Genomic DNA, 20,966 nt, shown 5'->3' with positions numbered 1-20,966 from the left:
CCTTTTGTATATATATATATATATTATATATGTAATCATTCTTCCCTTTTCCCCCTATAGACATACATGTGTGCATACACATGTATATGCATGTATTACACAATTATCAAGCAATACACAAAGGAAATTATACATGTGTAGCTCGTAATATGGCTGGAATGGTTGACCACACTGCTTATCTCTCTGTTAACGGTAGAAATTCGATTAGAATTATATATTTTTTAATTTATTAATTATTAATTTTATCTTCCTTTATTATTTATTAAGAAAAAATATTATTTTTATGTAATATTTGGTAATATGTAACTCCCTTCACTATATAGAACCGTACAATTGTAAAATTTCTTCTGCTATTTTAATTAATATATTTTTTACTATTGAAATCAGTTGCTCCCCTAATTTCACCGTTCGATTTCGGCGATCTACCACTTAATGCTGGAGACACAGCTTATTTAACGTGCATTGTTAGTAAAGGCGACTTACCAATAACATTTTATTGGAATTTTAATGGAAAGGAAATTCGTTCCAATAATGGAGATATTACTTACAGTAGAACTACAAACAGAATATCTATTTTGAGCATCGAGTCCATCCAGGCAACACATATAGGAAACTATTCCTGTGTAGCTCGTAATAAAGCTGGAGTAGTTGAACATGCTGCTTATCTTTTTGTTAATGGTAGAATTTAGATTTACAATATATATATACATACATAAATATATTTAATTAATATTATATGATTTTCTTAATTATTACATCTTTAAATTTGATTTTTTTCCTTTCCTGCATATTTTTAATCTCTGATTATGACACTTGTTTATGGATTTTTAAGTGACCCCTCAAATAATGCCATTTAATTTCGGCGAGGATCCGGTGAATGCAGGCGATATGACCTCCGTTCAATGCACTGTAAATAAAGGAGATTTTCCAATCACTATTGAATGGTACTTTAATAATATCAAGTTAGAGAAAATTTCATTTGGAATTTTAATTAGCATAACCAGTAAAAGAACCAGTACTCTAAGTATCGAATCAATAACAGCACAACATGGTGGTTTATTCACATGTGTTGCTTCAAATAAAGCCGGAACTACTAATCACACATCCGAATTAATTGTTAATGGTATTATTTGATCTTTATTTTGTTTTATATTAGATTTATAGTAGTTAAATATCATTTTAAATCCTTAATTGATACCTTTTACTTGCCTTTTCTTTCTGAATGTTAAATTTGAGACGGTCTAGGTTTCCCATCTCATACAAATATCGAAAACATGTGATATATGAGTATTTTCATTTCGGTTTCAAATGAGATTCTCATTTTTATTCTTTGATATGTTTATAAATTTAGTTTCCCCGCAAATTATGCCATTTGATTTCGGCGATGATCCCGTCAATGCGCTCGATATGGTGCTTGTTACTTGCACTGCCAGCAAGGGCGATCTTCCTTTGAATATAATTTGGCTTCTGCGAAATAAAGAAATTGTGTCAGGAGAAAAAGGTGTTATAATAACAACTTCGAAACGAACAAGTCAACTAACTATTGAATCTGTATCGTACGATAATCAAGGTTTATATACTTGTATTGTAAAAAACGAAGCTGGATCTGCTAGTCATTCAGCGGAACTTATTGTTAATGGTAAATCGATTGCACTTGCTTGATTTTTTTTAATCTAGAGTCTATTGATTGTGGGCTCTTCAATTTTTTAAATATGCTTTATATTTTTACTTCATAAATCAGTTTTGAAAATTATTTCTTATCTTTAATCAAGAAATTATTTTTATGTAATGATTTATGTATATTTTCCATTGTTATAATTATCCTTTCCTTATCCCTTAAATTTGTAAATATTTCTTAGGCGCTAATTAGATATATTTTATATGATTTACTTGTCAATAACAATGTTTGTTTGTTATAATTGATTTTGTCACTTTTAATATCTAAATGTTAATTATTTACTATAAATGTTCACAGTTGCCCCAATTATTTCACCTTTTGAATTTGATGAATCGGTTTATTATGGCGAGTCCGTACAAGTGACCTGTCATATCCCTAAAGGGGATACGCCTCTTAAAATATCATGGAATTTTCATGGGAGGGAAATGTCATCCCATCTTGGTATTTCAACTGCTAAGTTTGGCAGTCGCTCTTCTATTCTTGCTATATCATCAGCAATGGCTGGTCATAGTGGTAACTACACTTGCACAGCTAGCAATCCCGTCAGTACTGTCAGCTATACTGCCATCTTGAACGTTAAGGGTATATAAATGATGAGTTTTAAGTATTTATTGGGTTATTTGATTTGTTAACTTTTTATTTGTATTAACCTCTTTCCCTCTCCATTTCAAATGTCCTGTTCTTTTTAACAAATTCTTTAATCATTATTTTTATTAGCAATGCCGCACATAGTTCCATTTGATTTGGACGATGTAATTTATTCTGGAGAGTCAGTACAGCTTCAGTGCCACGTGTCGAAAGGCGATTTACCCCTTCATATATCATGGAATTTTCACGGACAAGAGTTGTCGTCTCATTTTGGTATCACTACCATGAAGGCCGGCGATAGAACATCTCTATTAAGCATATCGTCTGTGACGTCTCGTCACAGTGGAAATTATACTTGTATAGCTACCAACAAGGCTGGTGTTGCGACTCATGTGGCTACATTAAATGTCAAGGGTAGATGAAAATTTAGGGAACTACTATAATCTCAATCCTCATCCGCACTTGCACGCTTCTTTGATTAACACAAAATATTAATGTTTCTTTTATTATTTAATTTTATTGCTAATGCTTGTATCACAGTTGCACCTTACATCGTTCCATTTGAAGCTGATGGATCGGTGTTTGCCGGGGAATCAGTACAATTAAATTGTCACGTAACGAAAGGTGACTTGCCGTTAGACATATCTTGGAACTTTCACGGACGAGAAATGTCTTCTCATTTGGGCATGTCTACTACAAAAATAAATAATAGGACTTCTTTCTTGTCAATACCAACTGTTACTGCAAGTCACAGTGGCAATTACACATGTACTGCTAAAAATAAAGCCGGATTTATCAGCTATAGCACCTTATTGAATGTCAATGGTATTCATTCATGTGTTTATTTATCTGGAGAAATGTTTTTAGTTTGTTGATCTATGTTTTTTCTTGTGTTTTAATTTGCCAATTATTTTTTACACATTTTTTTATTATCTGCAGTTGCACCAAGTATAATACCGTTCGATATCGATCAGGCATTATTTTACGGAGAATCAGTCCAGTTAAATTGTCACGTTTCTAAAGGAGATATTCCTATCGAAATTTTTTGGAATTTCCACGGTTTGGAAAAGGCTTCCCATTTAGGAATAACAACAACAAAAATCGGGCCTAGGTCATCTATACTTAATATACCATCGATAACAGGAAATCATAATGGAAACTACACTTGCATCGCCAAAAACATTGCAGGAACAACTTCTTATTCTACAGTTTTAAAAGTCAATGGTTATACATAATACATGCGCATTTACAGTATACATATACATATCTACATGTATTTATTCTACATTATTTTCCCATTCGAGGATTCTAAATTATGTTGATCCATTTTTAATTTTTTAATTTTTTTTGTATCACCCAGTTGTACCTCATATTTTGCCGTTTGAAATTGACGAAACGGTTTTTGCCGGAGAATCAATTCAGTTCACATGTCACATAACAAAAGGAGACACACCTATCGATATATCATGGATTTTTCACGGACAAGATATGTCAACTCATCTCGGAATTACAACAACTAAAGTTGGTGATAGAACATCATTCTTAGCTATATCTTCAGTATTGGGAAGTCACAGCGGAAATTATACTTGTATTGCTAAAAATAAAGCAGGGGTTTCATCATATACAACGACTTTACGTATTAATGGTATTGATTTTCTGATTCACAAGTCAATAGTTTGGGTTTCTAAAACATCCTGTGTTGTAATCACCCTTTCCCGTGTTTTCCCAAAATCTTTGATGTTTTATTGACCGATACGTATGTTTATTTTCTTTAGTTACACCGCATATCATGCCATTTGAAATAGATCAGGCAGTTTTTGCCGGAGAGTCGATTCAATTCTCGTGTTACATAATAAAAGGAGATACACCTATTGATATATCATGGAGTTTTCACGGACAAGATATGTCGTCCCATCTTGGAATTACAACAACTAAAGTTGGTGATAGAACATCGCTCTTATCTATATCTTCTATAATGGGAAGTCATAGTGGAAATTATACTTGCGTTGCTAAAAATAAGGCGGGGGTTTCAACGTTAACAACAACATTGCGCGTGAATGGTATTGGTTTTCTGATTCGCAAGTCAATAGTTTTGGATTTCTAATATATCCTCTGTTGTAATCACCCTTCCTCGCTTCCCAAAATCTATACTGTATAATTGATCAATGCGTATGCTTGTTTCCATTAGTTATACCGCATATTATGCCACTTGAATTAGACCAGTCAGTTTTTGCCGGAGAATCAATTCAGTTCACATGCCATATAACAAAAGGAGATACACCTATCGATATATCATGGAGTTTTCATGGACAAGATATGTCGTCCCATCTCGGAATAACAACGACTAAAGTTGGTGATAGGACATCATTCTTAGCTATATCTTCCGTAATGGGAAGTCACAGTGGAAATTATACTTGTATTGCCAAAAATAAAGCAGGGGTTTCAACGTTAACAACAACATTACACGTTCATGGTATTGGTTTTTTGATTCACCAGTTGATAGTTTGGGTTTCTATACATCCCTTATTTGTAATCAATCACCCTTCCTCGCTTCCCGAAATCTGTAATGATAAATTTACCAATACATATGTTTGTTTTCATCAGTTAAACCGCATATTATGCCGTTTGAAATAGACGAGTCGGTTTTTTCTGGAGAATCTGTTCAGCTTACGTGTCACATAACGAAAGGAGACACACCTATTGATATTTCATGGAGTTTTCATGGACAAGAAATGTCAACCCATCTCGGAATTACAACAACTAAAGTCGGTGATAGAACATCGCTCTTAGCTATTTCTTCTATAATGGGAAGTCATAGTGGAAATTATACTTGTATTGCTAAAAATAAAGCGGGGGCGTCAACATTTACAACATCATTACTCGTGAATGGTATTGGTTTCCTGATTCACAATTGATAGTTTAGGTTCTAATATTATTACCTTTTGTATATATATATATATATTATATATGTAATCATTCTTCCCTTTTCCCCCTATAGACATACATGTGTGCATACACATGTATATGCATATAATTATTTTATATCTACATATAACTGATCAATACATGTTTGCTTTTATCAGTTAGACCACATATTATGCCATTTGAATTAGAAGATTCTATATTTTCTGGAGAGTCTGTTCAAATGACTTGTCACGTAACAAAAGGTGATACTCCTGTCGTGATCAGTTGGAGATTTAATGGTCAAGAAATTAATCCCGACTTGGGAATTGCACTTTCTAAGATGAATGATCGAACTTCCTTTCTTTTTATTTCTTCCGTCATGGATGTGCACAGTGGAAACTACACGTGTGTTGCTAAAAACCTAGCTGGTGTTACTAGTCACTCAGCCCTACTCTATGTAAAGGGTAATTTTTTAATTATTTTGCTTGATCGATACAACCAGTGAAACTAATAAAAGGCTTGCAAAAATAAACAGCATTTAAGATTTTTCTTTGTAAAATATTCGTCCGATTTCTTTAAATGCTGTCATTTTTAAATGTTCTGATTTGTTCTTACCAAGTGTTCATTCTGCAAGGAATATGCACTAGTTAAGACAATCGTTAGCCTACATTGTAAATTCAGGTTTACATTAATAATAGTTTTTGTACATGATTACACATCTAATCGACGCTTCTCTGCGTGAATCACATGTAAATAACATACATTTTTACTATTGTAAACCTTAAATTACTTGAAACATGCTTTTGCTGAATTTTTCCCACCCAAAACGTCTATTATATATTATACATACATCATATCGACCCCATTTATTATTGTTTTTTTTTTGTTTGTTTTGCACACCTATGTATTTTGCACAATACGAACCATTTATCTTTAACAGCCTAGTCGTTAAATCCAACATTACGATCTTCAAACAAGACATCAACATCCAGAGTAATTATTCCCAAAACGTGGATCAAATAATTAAATTATTTGATAAGCCAATTAATTGAATTATTAAAAAAATCATATTGTACGCATTATTATAGTACCGCCTACTTTACAACCGTTTTCATTTGGAGAAAAAGCTCTAAATCCTGGACAAGTTGTTACTCAACCTTGCTCCGTGATTGAAGGCGATCATCCACTCAAATTGAGTTGGTTGTACAATGGACATTCTATTAAATCTCACATGGGTATGTCGGTGATAAATATTGGGGAACTCAGTGCCATTTTGAGTATTGCATCAGTATCCGATACACACGCAGGGCACTATACATGTGTAGCTGAAAATGTGGCTGGAAAAACCACCTTCTCATCTGAATTGATCATAAATGGTACCTTTGCATTTAGAATTTTCTTTTATAAAATGCATATTTTTTTCCAATCACTTATCCAATCTTTTAATATAAGTATAATAATAATTTTGTTTTAGTTAAACTTAAAAAATTAATATCAGCTATCACATTTTGCTCCACATAGAATGGAGAGTGAAAGTTGAGGGAAGGAATGCTGATTCAAATCGTCATATTCATGTTTATTGATTTTTATACAAAAAAAATCATTTCACTTGTAATTTGTTTATCTATGGTTGTTGCCAATTTGACTTTACTCTGCTTGTATTAATATTTATGTTGCTGTATAAATATTTCATACAGAATCCAACAAAAATTACATACATAAATGATTCAATACCCAAAGGGAGACAACTCTACATGTTTACAACAACACATTTTACTTAAATTGTTACTGCATATTCGCATGACTTTTGATTACGGTCATTTAATCGGATCATGTTTGATGTTTTACAGTTCTTCCTAAAATACTTCCTTTTTCGTTTGGTGACGAGTCTGTTCGTCTCGGAGAGTATGCACAAGTGTCGTGTACCGTTTCACACGGAGACCTTCCCGTTAGCTTTGAATGGAATTTTAATAATCATGTCATATCACCTCGAAATCACGCTTACTCAATCACCCATTCCAAAAGAAGTAGCACTTTAGTGATTGATGCTGTATCTGCTGATCATGCTGGAAACTACACGTGTATGACAGGAAACTGGGCGGGAAAAGTTGAATATTCTACTATTTTGATTGTGGATGGTTTGTCGAATCTTGAAAATTAATCATATTGTAGCCATTCTCTTTATTTATTATTTTTATTACAAGTCCTTATCCCGTTAAAAATTGCGTCTTTCTCAAAAGCAGAAGTTTCAGAACACTCAGTGTTTGCTAAACAATCATATTGTTTGAAATCGTGGCTAATCAGTTCATATTTGATGCTTTGCAGTTCTTCCTAAAATAATTCCTTTCTCGTTTGGTGACGAGTCTGCTCGTCTCGGAGAATATACACAAGTTTCGTGTACAGTTATACACGGAGATCTTCCAATTAGCTTTGAATGGTCTTTTAATAACCGTGTCATATCGCCGCGAAATCCTGCTTACTCAGTTACCCATACTAAAAGAAGCAGCACTTTGGTAATTGATGCTGTATCAGCGAATCATGCTGGAAACTACACCTGTATGACGGGCAATAGGGCTGGAAAAGTTGAATATTCTACTATTTTGATTGTTGATGGTTTGTCACGTCTTAAAATTATGTATATTCATAGTCAATCTTTTTATTTATTATTTCTACATTTTGTATATCCTGATCCCTACGAAATTAGTACAATTTTCAATTGTGAAAAAATAATGTATCTATCGATGCATGCAACACACTAATATACATAAATCCATTTCCATCCTTCATTATAAAACTTAATTTCAAATCTGCTTATCTAAGGTTGTTCCTTTCGTCCGTTCTATATTCCTGTAAAAATTCTTCCACAGGAAACCTGAAAACCTGATAAATGGTTGAATATTCAAAAGCAACAACTTTATTTTTATTGACATGCACCAGTTTCATAACACAAACGTGTTTATTAAATATTCATATACTTGTTATTATGTCTATTTAATCGGATAGTATTTGATGTTTTGCAGTTCTTCCCAAAATAATTCCTTTCATGTTCGGTGACGAGTCTGCCCATCTCGGAGAATATGCACAAGCAACGTGTACTGTTATACACGGAGATCTTCCTATTAGTTTTGAATGGACTTTCAATAACCATGTTATATCACCTCGAAATCCTGCTTATTCGATTACCCATTCTAAAAGAAGTAGCATTTTGGCGATTGACGCTGTATCAGCTAATCATGCCGGAAACTACACCTGTACGACAGGAAACAGGGCTGGAAAAGTTGAATATTCTACTGTTTTGATTGTTGATGGTTTGTCATATCTTGCATAAAAATTAATCATAATGTAGTATAATTATTCCCTTTGTTTTTATCATTTTACCTATCCTTTACTGGTTTCAAATTTGCCATGCATATCGTAAGCAGTTTTTCTACAACATTGACTAAACATATGTATGCATTTTTTGATACCAAATCCATTTAATTTGTATTCACTAGCTCGATGTTTATCTCTGGCTCTTGTTAATTTGAATTTCTTCTACTTTCATACAATGCTGTATGGATATTTCTTTCACAGGATGCATTTAATCCCATTTAAAGATTAAATATTGAAATGCAAACAACATTCAAACTTCACTGAATCACATGTGTTCACTGAAAACGCATTATTTTTGACTATGGCTATTTAATCAGTTCATATTTAATATTTTACAGTTCTTCCAAAAATAATTCCTTTCTCGTTTGGTGATGAGTCTACTCGTCTCGCAGAATATGCACAAGTATCGTGCACAATTTCACATGGAGATTTTCCTGTTAGTTTTGAATGGACTTTCAATAACAATGTCATATCATCTCGAAATCCCGCTTACTCGCTTACCCACTCTAAAAGAAGTAGCATTTTGGCAATTGATGCTGTATCTGCGGATCATGCCGGAAACTACACCTGTACGACAGGAAACAGGGCTGGAAAAGTTGAATATTCTACTGTTTTGATTGTTGATGGTTTGTCGCAACTTAAAAATTATACATATTATAGTCATTCCCTTTATTTATTATTTTTATATATATACTACATATATCCCGATCCCTGTAAAATTGGCGTTGTTTATAATTGTTAATAAAATTGTATTATTTAAATTAACTATATTAAATCAGAAAAAGTCGTAATGTATTTAGATTTGTCATTCGGTCTAGGTAGGTTATTCGTTTTCAGCCATTGAGAAGCTATCGACATTTTCAGCTTTAATGAAAATTTTACTTTTTCAGCTTTAAGAAATGTTCTATAATACGTCTTAAAATATGCTTATACTTTTATCTAGTACCTCCGGTAATTATACCTTTCACATTCGGTGAAGCCCCTTTTAATCCTGGTGACGCTGTACAAGTGACGTGCCTTGCTACGAAAGGAGATACTCCTTTAGACATATCATGGACATTTAGTAGTGATACGATGGATTCAACTCTTCTAAAGGATATTGTAACTACACCGTTGGGTGCCAGATCGAGCGCTTTGATGATCAACTCTGTGACAGCTAATCATCAAGGAAATTACACTTGCATTGTTAAAAACACTGCCGGAAGAAGTGAATTTGCCGCAACTCTTGTTGTCAATGGCACGTTAACTATGAAATAATTTAACCCGAGAAACAATTAACATTATCTATTACACATACTCAAAATTGCACAAACTTTTATGGTACTCATTTCCTTTCTTAATAATCTTGAGATCTTTCAACACCTCCCATTATTTAATTTTAAATATGGAAGGGTAAATGTTTTATTTAAATGATAAATGTGTTCTGGAAGGATACCTGTTGTTTTTATTTTCAGTACGACCTCACATTGTACCATTTGAATTTGAATCCCCAATATTTGCGGGCCAAGCAGCGCAAGTCACTTGTCTTGTCAATGAGGGGGACCATCCAATTGATATAAGTTGGAGTTTCCAAGCGTCTCATACGAGTTCACAAAATGGGATAACCACAAATAAAATCGGCAATCGTGCTAGTTTACTTTTAATTGATCCCGCTGACTCGGGTCATATTGGCAACTACACTTGTACCGTGAGAAATCCTGTTGGCGTTGTGAACTATACAGCTTCCTTGAAAATTCATGGTATTATTTCACTTGTGTGGATCACTTGTTGCTTGACAGGCTTTTGAATCCCGCATGAAAATCCTTTCGCTACTTCGGACAAAATTGATGTTAGGCGGTCTTTTTGCTAAAAAAGCAACAATAATCTGAATTTCTGATGAATTCTATAAAAAATTATATACATATGTATTCAACAAGTTTCGTACAATCCATTCCATGTATTCATCTACAAAATAATTCAATACATTATTTTGCTGTCGTATTATTATTATTAAATACATTTTTTTATTTTAGAATTTAAAATTCTACTCTATTATTATATCCACACCTATTTTTGTTGAGTTTAATTATTTTTTAGTTAATTTCATATAAAAGAAATCATTTCTTTACAATTTATTTATTTAATATATTGTAAAAATACCATTTCAGATATTTGCATATATATTTTATCATCAGTTTATCATCCGATGGATATTGTTCATAGCAGTAATCATATTCTACAACTATATAAATAAACGTCAAATTTTATCTTTTACTTCTTAAAAAGGCTTTTTTTATTATTCAATTACAATATCATGTAATATAAATTATGAAATTACATTTCCTACATTGTGGAGTTCGGTTTTTGTGAATGTAATTTTGTTAAGTGGCGTTTTTTTATGGTCATCAGTATTACCGGAGATAGAGCCATTCAATTTCCATGCCCATGGTGTTAATTTTGGAGAATCTACACGGGTAATGTGCACCATTTCTGGTGACCTACCATTAGAAATTCAGTGGCTGAAAAATGGAGAGATTATCCCTATGAACCATAGACTGGCTCAACGCTTAGATGATTATACATCTGTATTGGTGTTAAAAAATGTGAATTTGCTCGACACGGGGAATTACACTTGTGTTGCTTCAAATCTGGCAGGAAAAACGCATTACTCTTCAATTTTGAAAGTGAAGGGTTTGTTTTAGTATAAACTTCAAGAGATTTCTTTTTTATGTTCAGTTTGGCTTTTAAATGTTGGTTCTAAAATTTATTACTATTATTTTTGATGCACATTTTTGGGTGTTGTCATTTTCCACAGAAATACCCCAAACACAACCAATGTCTTTCGCATCAGAATATGCATCCGAAGGAGATTATGTGCAACTTACGTGTATAGTTTCCAAGGGTGATTTTCCTCTTGCTTTCGAGTGGTTTCTCAATGACAAAAAAATATCAACTGAAATGGGAATCTCTTCTGTAACTGTTGGCAAGCAGACGAGTCTGCTTATGATCCAAAATGTTACCTTCTTGCACGCCGGTTTCTACAAGTGCCGTGTAACAAACTTAGCTGGACATTCTAATTCAACAGCATCCCTCATTGTTAAGGGTAATTATTAATGTATATTTCTACGTATTATTTTATTCATCTGTGTATGTATTCAAATGATAAATGACCAAATATTTCTAATGGAATATTAAAAGTGGCATCTTCAGCAAGATAGCTGATACATATTCCTAAAATACGATCAATGGTGTTCTCTCCAAATGAATTGAAATCATTTACCATTTCTTGTTTAAAATTTTCACGTGCAATAATTGTATCTCCAAAATGATGAAACTTATCTCCTTGGTTAAAAATACACGTATGGCACTATGGTACCGATTTTTATTTATGAACTATAATAATTTATCAGAAAATTTTAACGTTCTTTATCAACTTTCAACCCCCTGATATTAAATGAATTGAAATTTTGAGTGCTCATTTTTATTTGTCCGGCACAAAAACTTGCGGAAGCCTTAAAAAGTTACGATCATCTTGTATGAAATTATATTTTCAAAATTTATATAGAAATTATAACATATAAAAAATAATACTCATGTCTTTATTTTTAAAAAGTTGTTGAAATCTCGCTTCTGTTTTCAAGGGATTTAAATTACCAAAAACATTAATTAAAATTGAATTTTTTCATGGAATTTATTCTATATCTTTTTTCGAAACTACGTCTTTGGACTATTGGCTGAGTAACACATGTTAATAAGATTCTTAGTATACATTTATAATATTAACAATCAAGGTATATTTTTTACACACTGTTGTGGGTATTTATTTTAAGCTAACTGAACTGATTTAAATAATTGTAACAAAAAAATATAACAGCAAATAAACAAAAACTCTAATAATATCAACTAAAATATTTAGAATAAAAATAAAAATAAAATTTTAATTATAATATTCGTTGGGTAAATTAGTTTCTATAAGAAAATTACAACTAATAATAAAAGTCATGAGGATTCTTAGATATGTACACAATTTCTCAAATCATTACACATTTTACACAATATTGCATTTTGTATGCACCCCTTCGTATGAATTCTCCTTTTTTTTAAAACTTTTTTTTGTCAAGAATGACATTTGATACTCTGTTTATGAAAGTCGATTGATTAATTTCATGTATGTAATTTGTATTCTTTATCTGTTACAGATCTCTTAACTTATTCTATGATATTGTATCTTGCATGAATCATGCCTTTTATATTATTTCAAATACAATAAAATACGGGGCTAGGTATCCTTTCCTTCTACTCTTTCCCTACCTATTCACATATTTTAGTTTTCCTTTATTATGTTTGTCTATTAACTTAATCACATGTATATAACTTTTCATTTATATTTTCCTCTATATATAATTTTTATATTTACTTTTATGTTTTCAAGTTAATAGACATGCTTGTTTTTATTTATTTTTTATGTATATAATCACATACGTTTTAAAAATATAAATGAAAATTAATAAGAATTTTAACAAATGATACATTTATCAGGGTTTTGAAGTCGTTTTCTTCTATACTTAAATCATTGTCGGATAATTTTACTAACACGAATATGTATGAATAATATGCACTGATAAAGAAAATATTTTTTTATTACATAATTACCACATTCTTGATACAAAATTTCAGTCAATCGCATATTTCATTAACTTTATAATATAATATATTTAACATTTTCATTTATATTTTTAAACAGTATAAAATAATATGACTATAATAGAGCTTTAAAAATTTTTAATTGAACATTTTTGAGAACTAATACCATTAATTTAATCATTTTTAATATATTGATATAAAAAAAATTTCCATTTAAATATTTTTTACATCCAACGTGGACGATTGTAACATTGTACATACGTTTTTCTTAAATTTTGAAAGCTCTATTATTTTATTGAAATGTTATTTATGTTTTAAAATTTCGGGAAGATGTATTTCAAAACATAAGTAATGTTTATTAGGCTTTTGTTGATGACCGATAATTTATTTCATTTACTATGCAAATTTAACCATTTAATTTCATACCCCAATAGTTTCCTGTGTAAATTACTAAAATGTAAATATTCTTTTGAATTTAGCTCGATTTTCAATTCAATTTTCATAAAATTTTTGCTGTATATTTTAATATACATATATATTAAAATGAAATCGGTCATTAATATAGCAGCCATGACGAAACCTTGATTATCTGATTCATGCATAAATTTAACAAATTAAATCTTTACATTTTTTAAGGTTTTTTTAAGTAAATCTTTGTTTTTTTTAATTAAACGATAAAACATTTAAATCAGATAGTCAATTTTTATGAATTTAAATCTATCACAAATCGATAGATTTAAATGCATATCATTTTATATATGAAATCAGCAAAATACTTGCATTAAACTTTAAAACCATATTATATTTATTAAAATACAACAGCACTGAATGCTTTTTAGAAATCGATGTACGATATTAAAAAGTAATTAACTTTTTATTTTTAATATTAATAACAAAACTTTGCTGTCGGAATATTGCTGTTAATGCTTTTATAAATCTTTCATAAAACTTACGAATATTTATTTTATACATTGAAATTCAAAACCTACTCAACCATAGTATTTTTAGATCATTTTTAAAACGAAGAGATTGTTAAATATAATTAATTATTTCGTATATTTCATGACAAGTGAAATGGTTAAATTAAACCAAGTATAATGCAATTATTTTGCTTTCTATACACTTACTCTGTCACACTTTCAAATTCAATAATAATGAACCCATTTATATATTGATATTATTTTCCTCAAACATGATATTTTAAATTAATTAAAATTTGTTTAGTTGATATACATATAATGGGACATTATATACTCAGTATACAAAAACACAATATCCCAAACATAACACACACATCTCACTCAACATATACAAATCCCATGAAACCAATTACACACAGCAGAACACTAACATTTAAACACATACTCAATAATTTTAAAATAAAAACTTAAGTCACTTGGCATGCATGCTAATTATTTTAAATTTTTAGTTCCTCCACGTTGGATACTTGAGCCTACCGATAAAGCTTTTGCTCAAGGATCTGATGCTCAAGTTGAATGTAAAGCTGATGGCTTCCCAAAACCACAAGTTACATGGAAGCGATCTGAAGGTATAAACAACATAAATTTAATTCATTGTATATAAACAGGAATAATATGTGCTGAATTATGATTTATTTTTATTTTTAGGCGACACACCTGGCGATTACAAAGATTTGAAACCAAATAATCCCAATATTAAGGTTGTCGATGGTACTCTTTCAATTGCAAACATTCAAAAGGTTAATGAAGGATACTATTTATGTGAGGCCGTGAATGGAATTGGATCCGGACTATCAGCTGTAATTCTTATTAGCGTTCAAGGTATAATTTTTTTACCATCGCAGTTAATTTTTTTTTATTAATTATCAATTAATTTCATCTTTTTTTTCTTTCAGCACCACCTCAATTCGAAATCAAACAAAGAAACCAAACTGCTAGGAGGACTGAACCAGCCGTACTTCAATGCGAAGCTCGTGGCGAGAAACCCATTGGAATTCTCTGGAACATGAATAACAAACGACTTGACCCCAAGAGCGACAACCGTTACACAATCCGTGAAGAAATCTTACCTGGAGGCGTACTTTCTGACTTGTCAATCAAACGGACTGAAAGAGGAGATAGTGCTCTTTTCACCTGCGTTGCCACCAATTCATTCGGATCAGATGACACTAGCATTAACATGATTATCCAAGGCATATATTCTTACTTTCAATATTTTTTTATTTAAATAACCTAATCCTTAACACGCATCATAATGCAATGTATGTAATTTAACACTATTTTTATGTATGCAAATAATAGAAGTACCAGAAGCTCCGTATGGTCTTAAAGTTGTCGATAAATCTGGCCGTTCCGTACAACTCTCATGGGCTGCACCCTACGATGGAAACTCTCCCATCAAGAAGTACCTCATTGAATACAAGCGATCCAAGGGCACCTGGGAAAAGGATATTGACCGCGTTCTTGTACCTGGAAGCACAACTGAAGCCGGCGTATACAGTCTACACCCTGCCACCACATATCATTTGAGAATCGTCGCTGAAAATGAATTGGGAACATCCGAACCCTCTGATACCGTTACTATTATCACAGCTGAAGAAGGTAGACTATTTAAAAAGAGAATGTTTTACTTTTTATACTTGCTGTTAAATCCTATATATTTTAATTTATAGCACCATCTGCACCACCAAGTGATTTGAAAGTGGATCCTCTTGATCAACACACTCTTAAGGTTACATGGAAGCCACCCCCAGCCCAAGATTGGAATGGTGAAATTCAAGGGTAATAAAAGATGTGCACCAGAATTGAAATATTGATTTTTAATTATTTTATACTTATATCTATTTTATATTTTTTCAGTTATTATGTCGGGTATAAATTGGCTTCTAGTGACAAAGTATATGTATTCGAAACTGTTGACATTTCAAAGGAAACCGGAAAAGAACACCACTTGCAGATCGTCAACTTGAAGTGAGCTTGACTACATGCATACATACTATTAACTTTCAGTTGTGCTGTATATTTTTCATATGGAATTTGATTTTTAATTCAGAACCTACACCCAATACTCTGTGGTAGTTCAAGCTTTCAACAAAATCGGACCGGGTCCAATTTCTGAAGATGTCAAAGTTCACACAGCAGAAGGTGTTCCTAGCGCTCCCCCACACGATTCTCTATGTACCACTCTTACTGCTCAAACAATTCGCGTCTCTTGGGTAAGTCCTCCACTTGCGTCTGCCAACGGTGTCATTAAATCGTACAAAGTCATCTACGGCCCAAGCGATACCTGGTATGGTGAGTATTTTAAATTATATTTATGGAATATTTTGTATGAGTATCATTCTGATGAACACGTGTACTGTTAATTTTATGATATAGATGAAAAAACAAAGGACACTAAAATCACCTCAAGCAGCGAAACTATTTTGCACGGTTTGAAAAAGTACACCAACTATTCTATGGAAGTTTTGGCTACCACTTCCGGAGGCGATGGCGTAAGGTCTACCCCTATTCATTGCCAAACCGAACAAGACGGTAAGAAACGTTATTGTATTTATTTATTGAAAAATCAACAGACAACGGATGTAGAAATGCATGAAACTAAAGAATAAATGTAACAAAATAACATCTGAGCCTAATTATATATTTTTACAAATTACATAAAATGGTACATAGAGACAAACAAATGAAAAGAATAGAATATCAAAAGCATGAATAAATACATAGACTAAGTGACATAAAGTGATATAATATTGGATACAAATTATATCATGGAAATAAAAATAGATCAATCAAGATCCTCCTGATGGCTGTCCTGAATTGATGCAAGGAAATACCGAATAGATCAACGTAATTCAGCTCCCTGTTAAACATACGATAAACACGATGTAGATAATATTTTAGGGAATTGGTTTTGAAAGGATTAAGTGAAAAGAGTGCAGCGTGTCTAGAACACCTAACTGGGATCCTGAAACCAACCTTACTCAGTAAATCGGGACAGTCAAGAAAACCATTTAGAAGCTTAAAAAGTTATTTGGCATTAGTGAGTCGTCGCCTGATAAAAAGATTATTAAAGGATAGGAGTTTTAAAATATCGGAAACAGTAGTATGGGCGTAGATAGGAAAACGGTAGCGTAAGGATTTAATAAATTTTAGTTGGACTTTTTCAATACAATTAATATGGGATATATAAAAAGGTGACCAGATAATTGGGGCAAATTCAAGGTGAGACCTTACAAGGGAAAAATAAAGTAATTTAAATACATGGGATCATTAAATTTGAGCGGAACTTTTCAGTATATTATATAGTATACAGTTTTTCATTAGGAATTTACAAAATCATATTTATTTTTTATTTATTTACTATATGTACCTGAAACACTAGCAGTTTTTGTAATAAAATAGGTATTAATTTAATTTATTCTTGGCTTACGAACTTAACTTAACTATTTGTCGATTTGCATATGTGTTTACTTTTTATAATAAGTGAATGTTAATTATTTTAATTTAAATTTGTTCATTCTGTATTTTTGACATTATAGTTCCTGAAGCCCCTACTGATGTAAAGGCTTTAGTAATGAGCACTGATTCGATCCTCGTATCCTGGAGAGCACCAACCCAACCAAATGGCATCGTAACTCACTACACCGTTTACACACAAATGCAAGGAGCTGAACCACATAGCAATAAAGTAAATACATTTTAATAGAGAAATGTACATACTTGAATATATGTACTAGAATTTTTATTTTAAATTTATTTTTTTAGGTTGCCGCATTACAAATGAGCTACTCCGCAACCGATTTGAAACCAGCACGTTACGATTTCTGGGTTACTGCATCCACCGTGATCGGAGAGGGACAACCCTCACGAACAGTTTCCACAAGTCCAAATACCAAAGGTAGCGAATAGTTTCGGTGCTTTTAATCCATAGCGCAATGTTTTAAAATCGAAAATAACAATCACATATTAAATTTAGTTCCGGCCAAGATTGCTTCCTTCGATGATTCATTCACTGCTACATACAAAGAGGATGTTAAATTACCGTGCCTTGCCGTCGGAGTTCCACCACCGGATATCACATGGAAGGTAATTTTAATTCATAAATTTCATAATAAAATATCTTCGATAAAATAATAACATTGTGCATATAATATTATTTTTCTTTTTTTGTTCAGGTTAAAGGTGCACCATTAGAAACGTCTGACAGAGTTCGACAATTGCCCGAAGGATCCTTGTTTATCGCTGGAGTTGCTCGTGATGATGCCGGAGACTATACTTGCACAGTAGAAAATCAATTCGGAACTGATACCGTAACTCACAAGCTCACAGTACATGGTGAAATATACTGAATTTTATTTGTTCAAATAGTATCCAAACCATGTGAAATAGGTTTTATTTATTTTTGCTTATTTTAGCCCCACCATTCCCACCTACTGTTACATTACATTCAAGCAGTGTTTCTGCATTGTCATTAAGACTTCGACCCGTTAATGCCACACCTACTCACGGATACACTATTCATTACAAACAAGAATTTGGCGATTGGGAAACTGTTCAGGTATTTAAGTTCAATAATTAAAATTAAAATTTATAAAACTACATATTAAAGTTTGAATTGTGATTACTTTATTTAAAATTCAGGTCTCAAATCAAGCAACAACGTACACATTAGAGAATTTGTATTGCGGTTCTAGATATCAAGTTTATGTAACGGCTTACAACGGGTAATTTTGACTTTTATTTTTATCCTGTTAATATTATTTGTGATGGCTAATTTTTTTACTATAACAATTTACAGCATTGGAACAGGTGAAGCTAGCGATGTACTCAACGCAAGAACTCGTGGTTCCAAACCAATTGTTCCTAGGGCTGCTGATTTTATGGAAGTATCTAGCGGTAGTGTAACTCTTCATCTGAAACAATGGCAAGACGGTGGATGCCCCATGACTCATTTCGTCGTAGAAAATAAGAAGAAGTATATATTTTTATAAAAATTATGTATATGTAACTACTATGAAATTGAATTTTTTTTAAATTGATTGAATTTTTCAGGGGAGCTGCTGAATGGAATCAGATTTCAAATAGTGTAAAACCTGGAGGCAACTTTGTTGTATTAGATTTAGAACCTGCCACTTGGTATTTATTACGTATCACTGCTCACAATAATGCTGGTTTCAATGTTGCCGAATATGAATTTGCTACTCTTACTGTAACTGGAGGTATAATTAATTTATGAATATTTTTTTTAGTTTTTTAGTATTGATTTTCAAAAATTGTAATTGTATAAAGATGATTGTATTGTGTTTCATTTTAGATTTTTATAAATCAAAATATTGCATTCACGCAAACGAAACTTTAATGATGTTGAAGTTTTTAGTACTTACTTTAAGTCTTAGTTCATTATGTAAATTCATTCATGCCGATTATTTTTATCATTTAAGCCAATTTCATAAAGTTTCGTAAATATATTTGTGTCAATATGCAAAATTTTTAAAAAAAATTTGGCTAAGTTGATAAACTAACTCGGTGTGAATGAATTTCAGGTACCGTTTCACCTGCTCGTGACACTCCATCGCTAACCACAGAAGAAACTTTACGATTGTTATTGTCTAATCTGAACCTCATTGTACCGGTTGTGGCTGCTATATTGGTCATAATTATTGCAATTGTTGTTATCTGTGTGGTTCGAGGTGGACGAGATGACGGAAAAGGTTATTTTTTTACTTATTACTTTTTTTCTCTTTGCGCATAGGAACTGTTGCACCTCTGCCTGGAAGCGGCATTAGTAGTATAACAAATGCCGAAATTCCCGTCTGGCTCAAAGCTTGGTTAGAACCAGAAGTCTTGGTGCCTATTCTGGCTACAATTGTCGTATTGATTGTGGGTATTGTGGTGATTTGCGTTACATTAGCAAGAAGGCATCAACCCCAAAGACTCCGAGGTCAGAAGGACGTGTATTGTATGTATAATGTGGCATGAAGAATGCAGCTTTTCTTCTTCTATATTTTTTCTAAATCATTATCTCAAAATTCATTCTCATAATTTCTACTATATATCAAATTTAAAATTCAACTAGTATTAAGATTAAAAGTGGACTGATTTTATTTTAATGTTTTTTTCAATTGTTTATTTTCAAGATATAATACTTTTGATATTTATTGAAGACGAGTTTAAAATCGATATAAAAATGTATTCAAAGAAATTTTAGTTCTCAAAATGTGTTTATGGTGTTACAGATTCATGGTACTTATTTTAATGGATTAAACCGACTTCTATTTACATTTTTTCATCATCAATTTCATACTTATTTGTTGAATCACGTCTCTTTGAATTAATTGCAATGCATTCAACTTTAATTAATTAGATGTATGTAGTCTTGGGTGACGCAATTTATTTCTTATACTTTTTCTAAATTTTTTTTCTACTTAGAAGTTTTAAAACTTCATACTTTTTATTTATAATTGAAATTTAATTCATAAATATCTTGTAAATTTGCACAGATATTAAGTTTTTTTTTAGCAAATCTATCAATTGCTTCGTTTTGATTTTTAGATGCTAAATGTTTTTCTTTAAAAATTAGCATGTATGTGTTTAAAACTAGAATAATAGTCGTTGATCATAAATACATGGTGTTGATGATGAAGCTCATATCTCGATGATATTTGAATTATATTTTCTCCGAGTGTACTTCCCTTGTTTTAGAATTTTATTGCTGGTTTGAGAATAAAACCTTCAATAATAATCTGGCGAGAGACCGTATCATAGCATATTTTTCATCAATCCCAAATGTTTGCAATTGACGTCACCATAGTTTAACA

General features: G+C 31.7%; 1 protein-coding gene across 1 annotated transcript in view; it reads left to right on the top strand.

Annotated features, from left to right (window-relative positions):
• Dscam1 (Down syndrome cell adhesion molecule 1) overlaps positions 1 to 20,966 on the top strand; it is a 79,837-nt gene that overhangs the window by 50,657 nt on the left and 8,214 nt on the right. The window contains exons 14-31 of the mRNA XM_077430418.1: positions 8,191 to 8,478; positions 14,595 to 14,714; positions 14,794 to 14,967; positions 15,042 to 15,338; positions 15,448 to 15,747; positions 15,819 to 15,927; positions 16,006 to 16,116; positions 16,199 to 16,440; positions 16,525 to 16,680; positions 17,688 to 17,836; positions 17,914 to 18,046; positions 18,125 to 18,234; positions 18,324 to 18,483; positions 18,564 to 18,706; positions 18,790 to 18,872; positions 18,947 to 19,123; positions 19,201 to 19,367; positions 19,901 to 20,107. Of these exons, the coding sequence (XP_077286544.1) occupies positions 8,191 to 8,478; positions 14,595 to 14,714; positions 14,794 to 14,967; positions 15,042 to 15,338; positions 15,448 to 15,747; positions 15,819 to 15,927; positions 16,006 to 16,116; positions 16,199 to 16,440; positions 16,525 to 16,680; positions 17,688 to 17,836; positions 17,914 to 18,046; positions 18,125 to 18,234; positions 18,324 to 18,483; positions 18,564 to 18,706; positions 18,790 to 18,872; positions 18,947 to 19,123; positions 19,201 to 19,367; positions 19,901 to 20,107 (3,126 nt within the window). The remainder of the gene's footprint in view (positions 1 to 8,190; positions 8,479 to 14,594; positions 14,715 to 14,793; positions 14,968 to 15,041; positions 15,339 to 15,447; positions 15,748 to 15,818; positions 15,928 to 16,005; positions 16,117 to 16,198; positions 16,441 to 16,524; positions 16,681 to 17,687; positions 17,837 to 17,913; positions 18,047 to 18,124; positions 18,235 to 18,323; positions 18,484 to 18,563; positions 18,707 to 18,789; positions 18,873 to 18,946; positions 19,124 to 19,200; positions 19,368 to 19,900; positions 20,108 to 20,966) is intronic.

The sequence above is a fragment of the Arctopsyche grandis genome, chromosome 5, assembly GCF_051622035.1.
Source record: "Arctopsyche grandis isolate Sample6627 chromosome 5, ASM5162203v2, whole genome shotgun sequence".
Taxonomy (NCBI): domain Eukaryota; kingdom Metazoa; phylum Arthropoda; class Insecta; order Trichoptera; family Hydropsychidae; genus Arctopsyche; species Arctopsyche grandis.
Note: the sequence above shows the minus strand (reverse complement) of the source record. Positions and strands in the feature narration are given on the sequence as shown.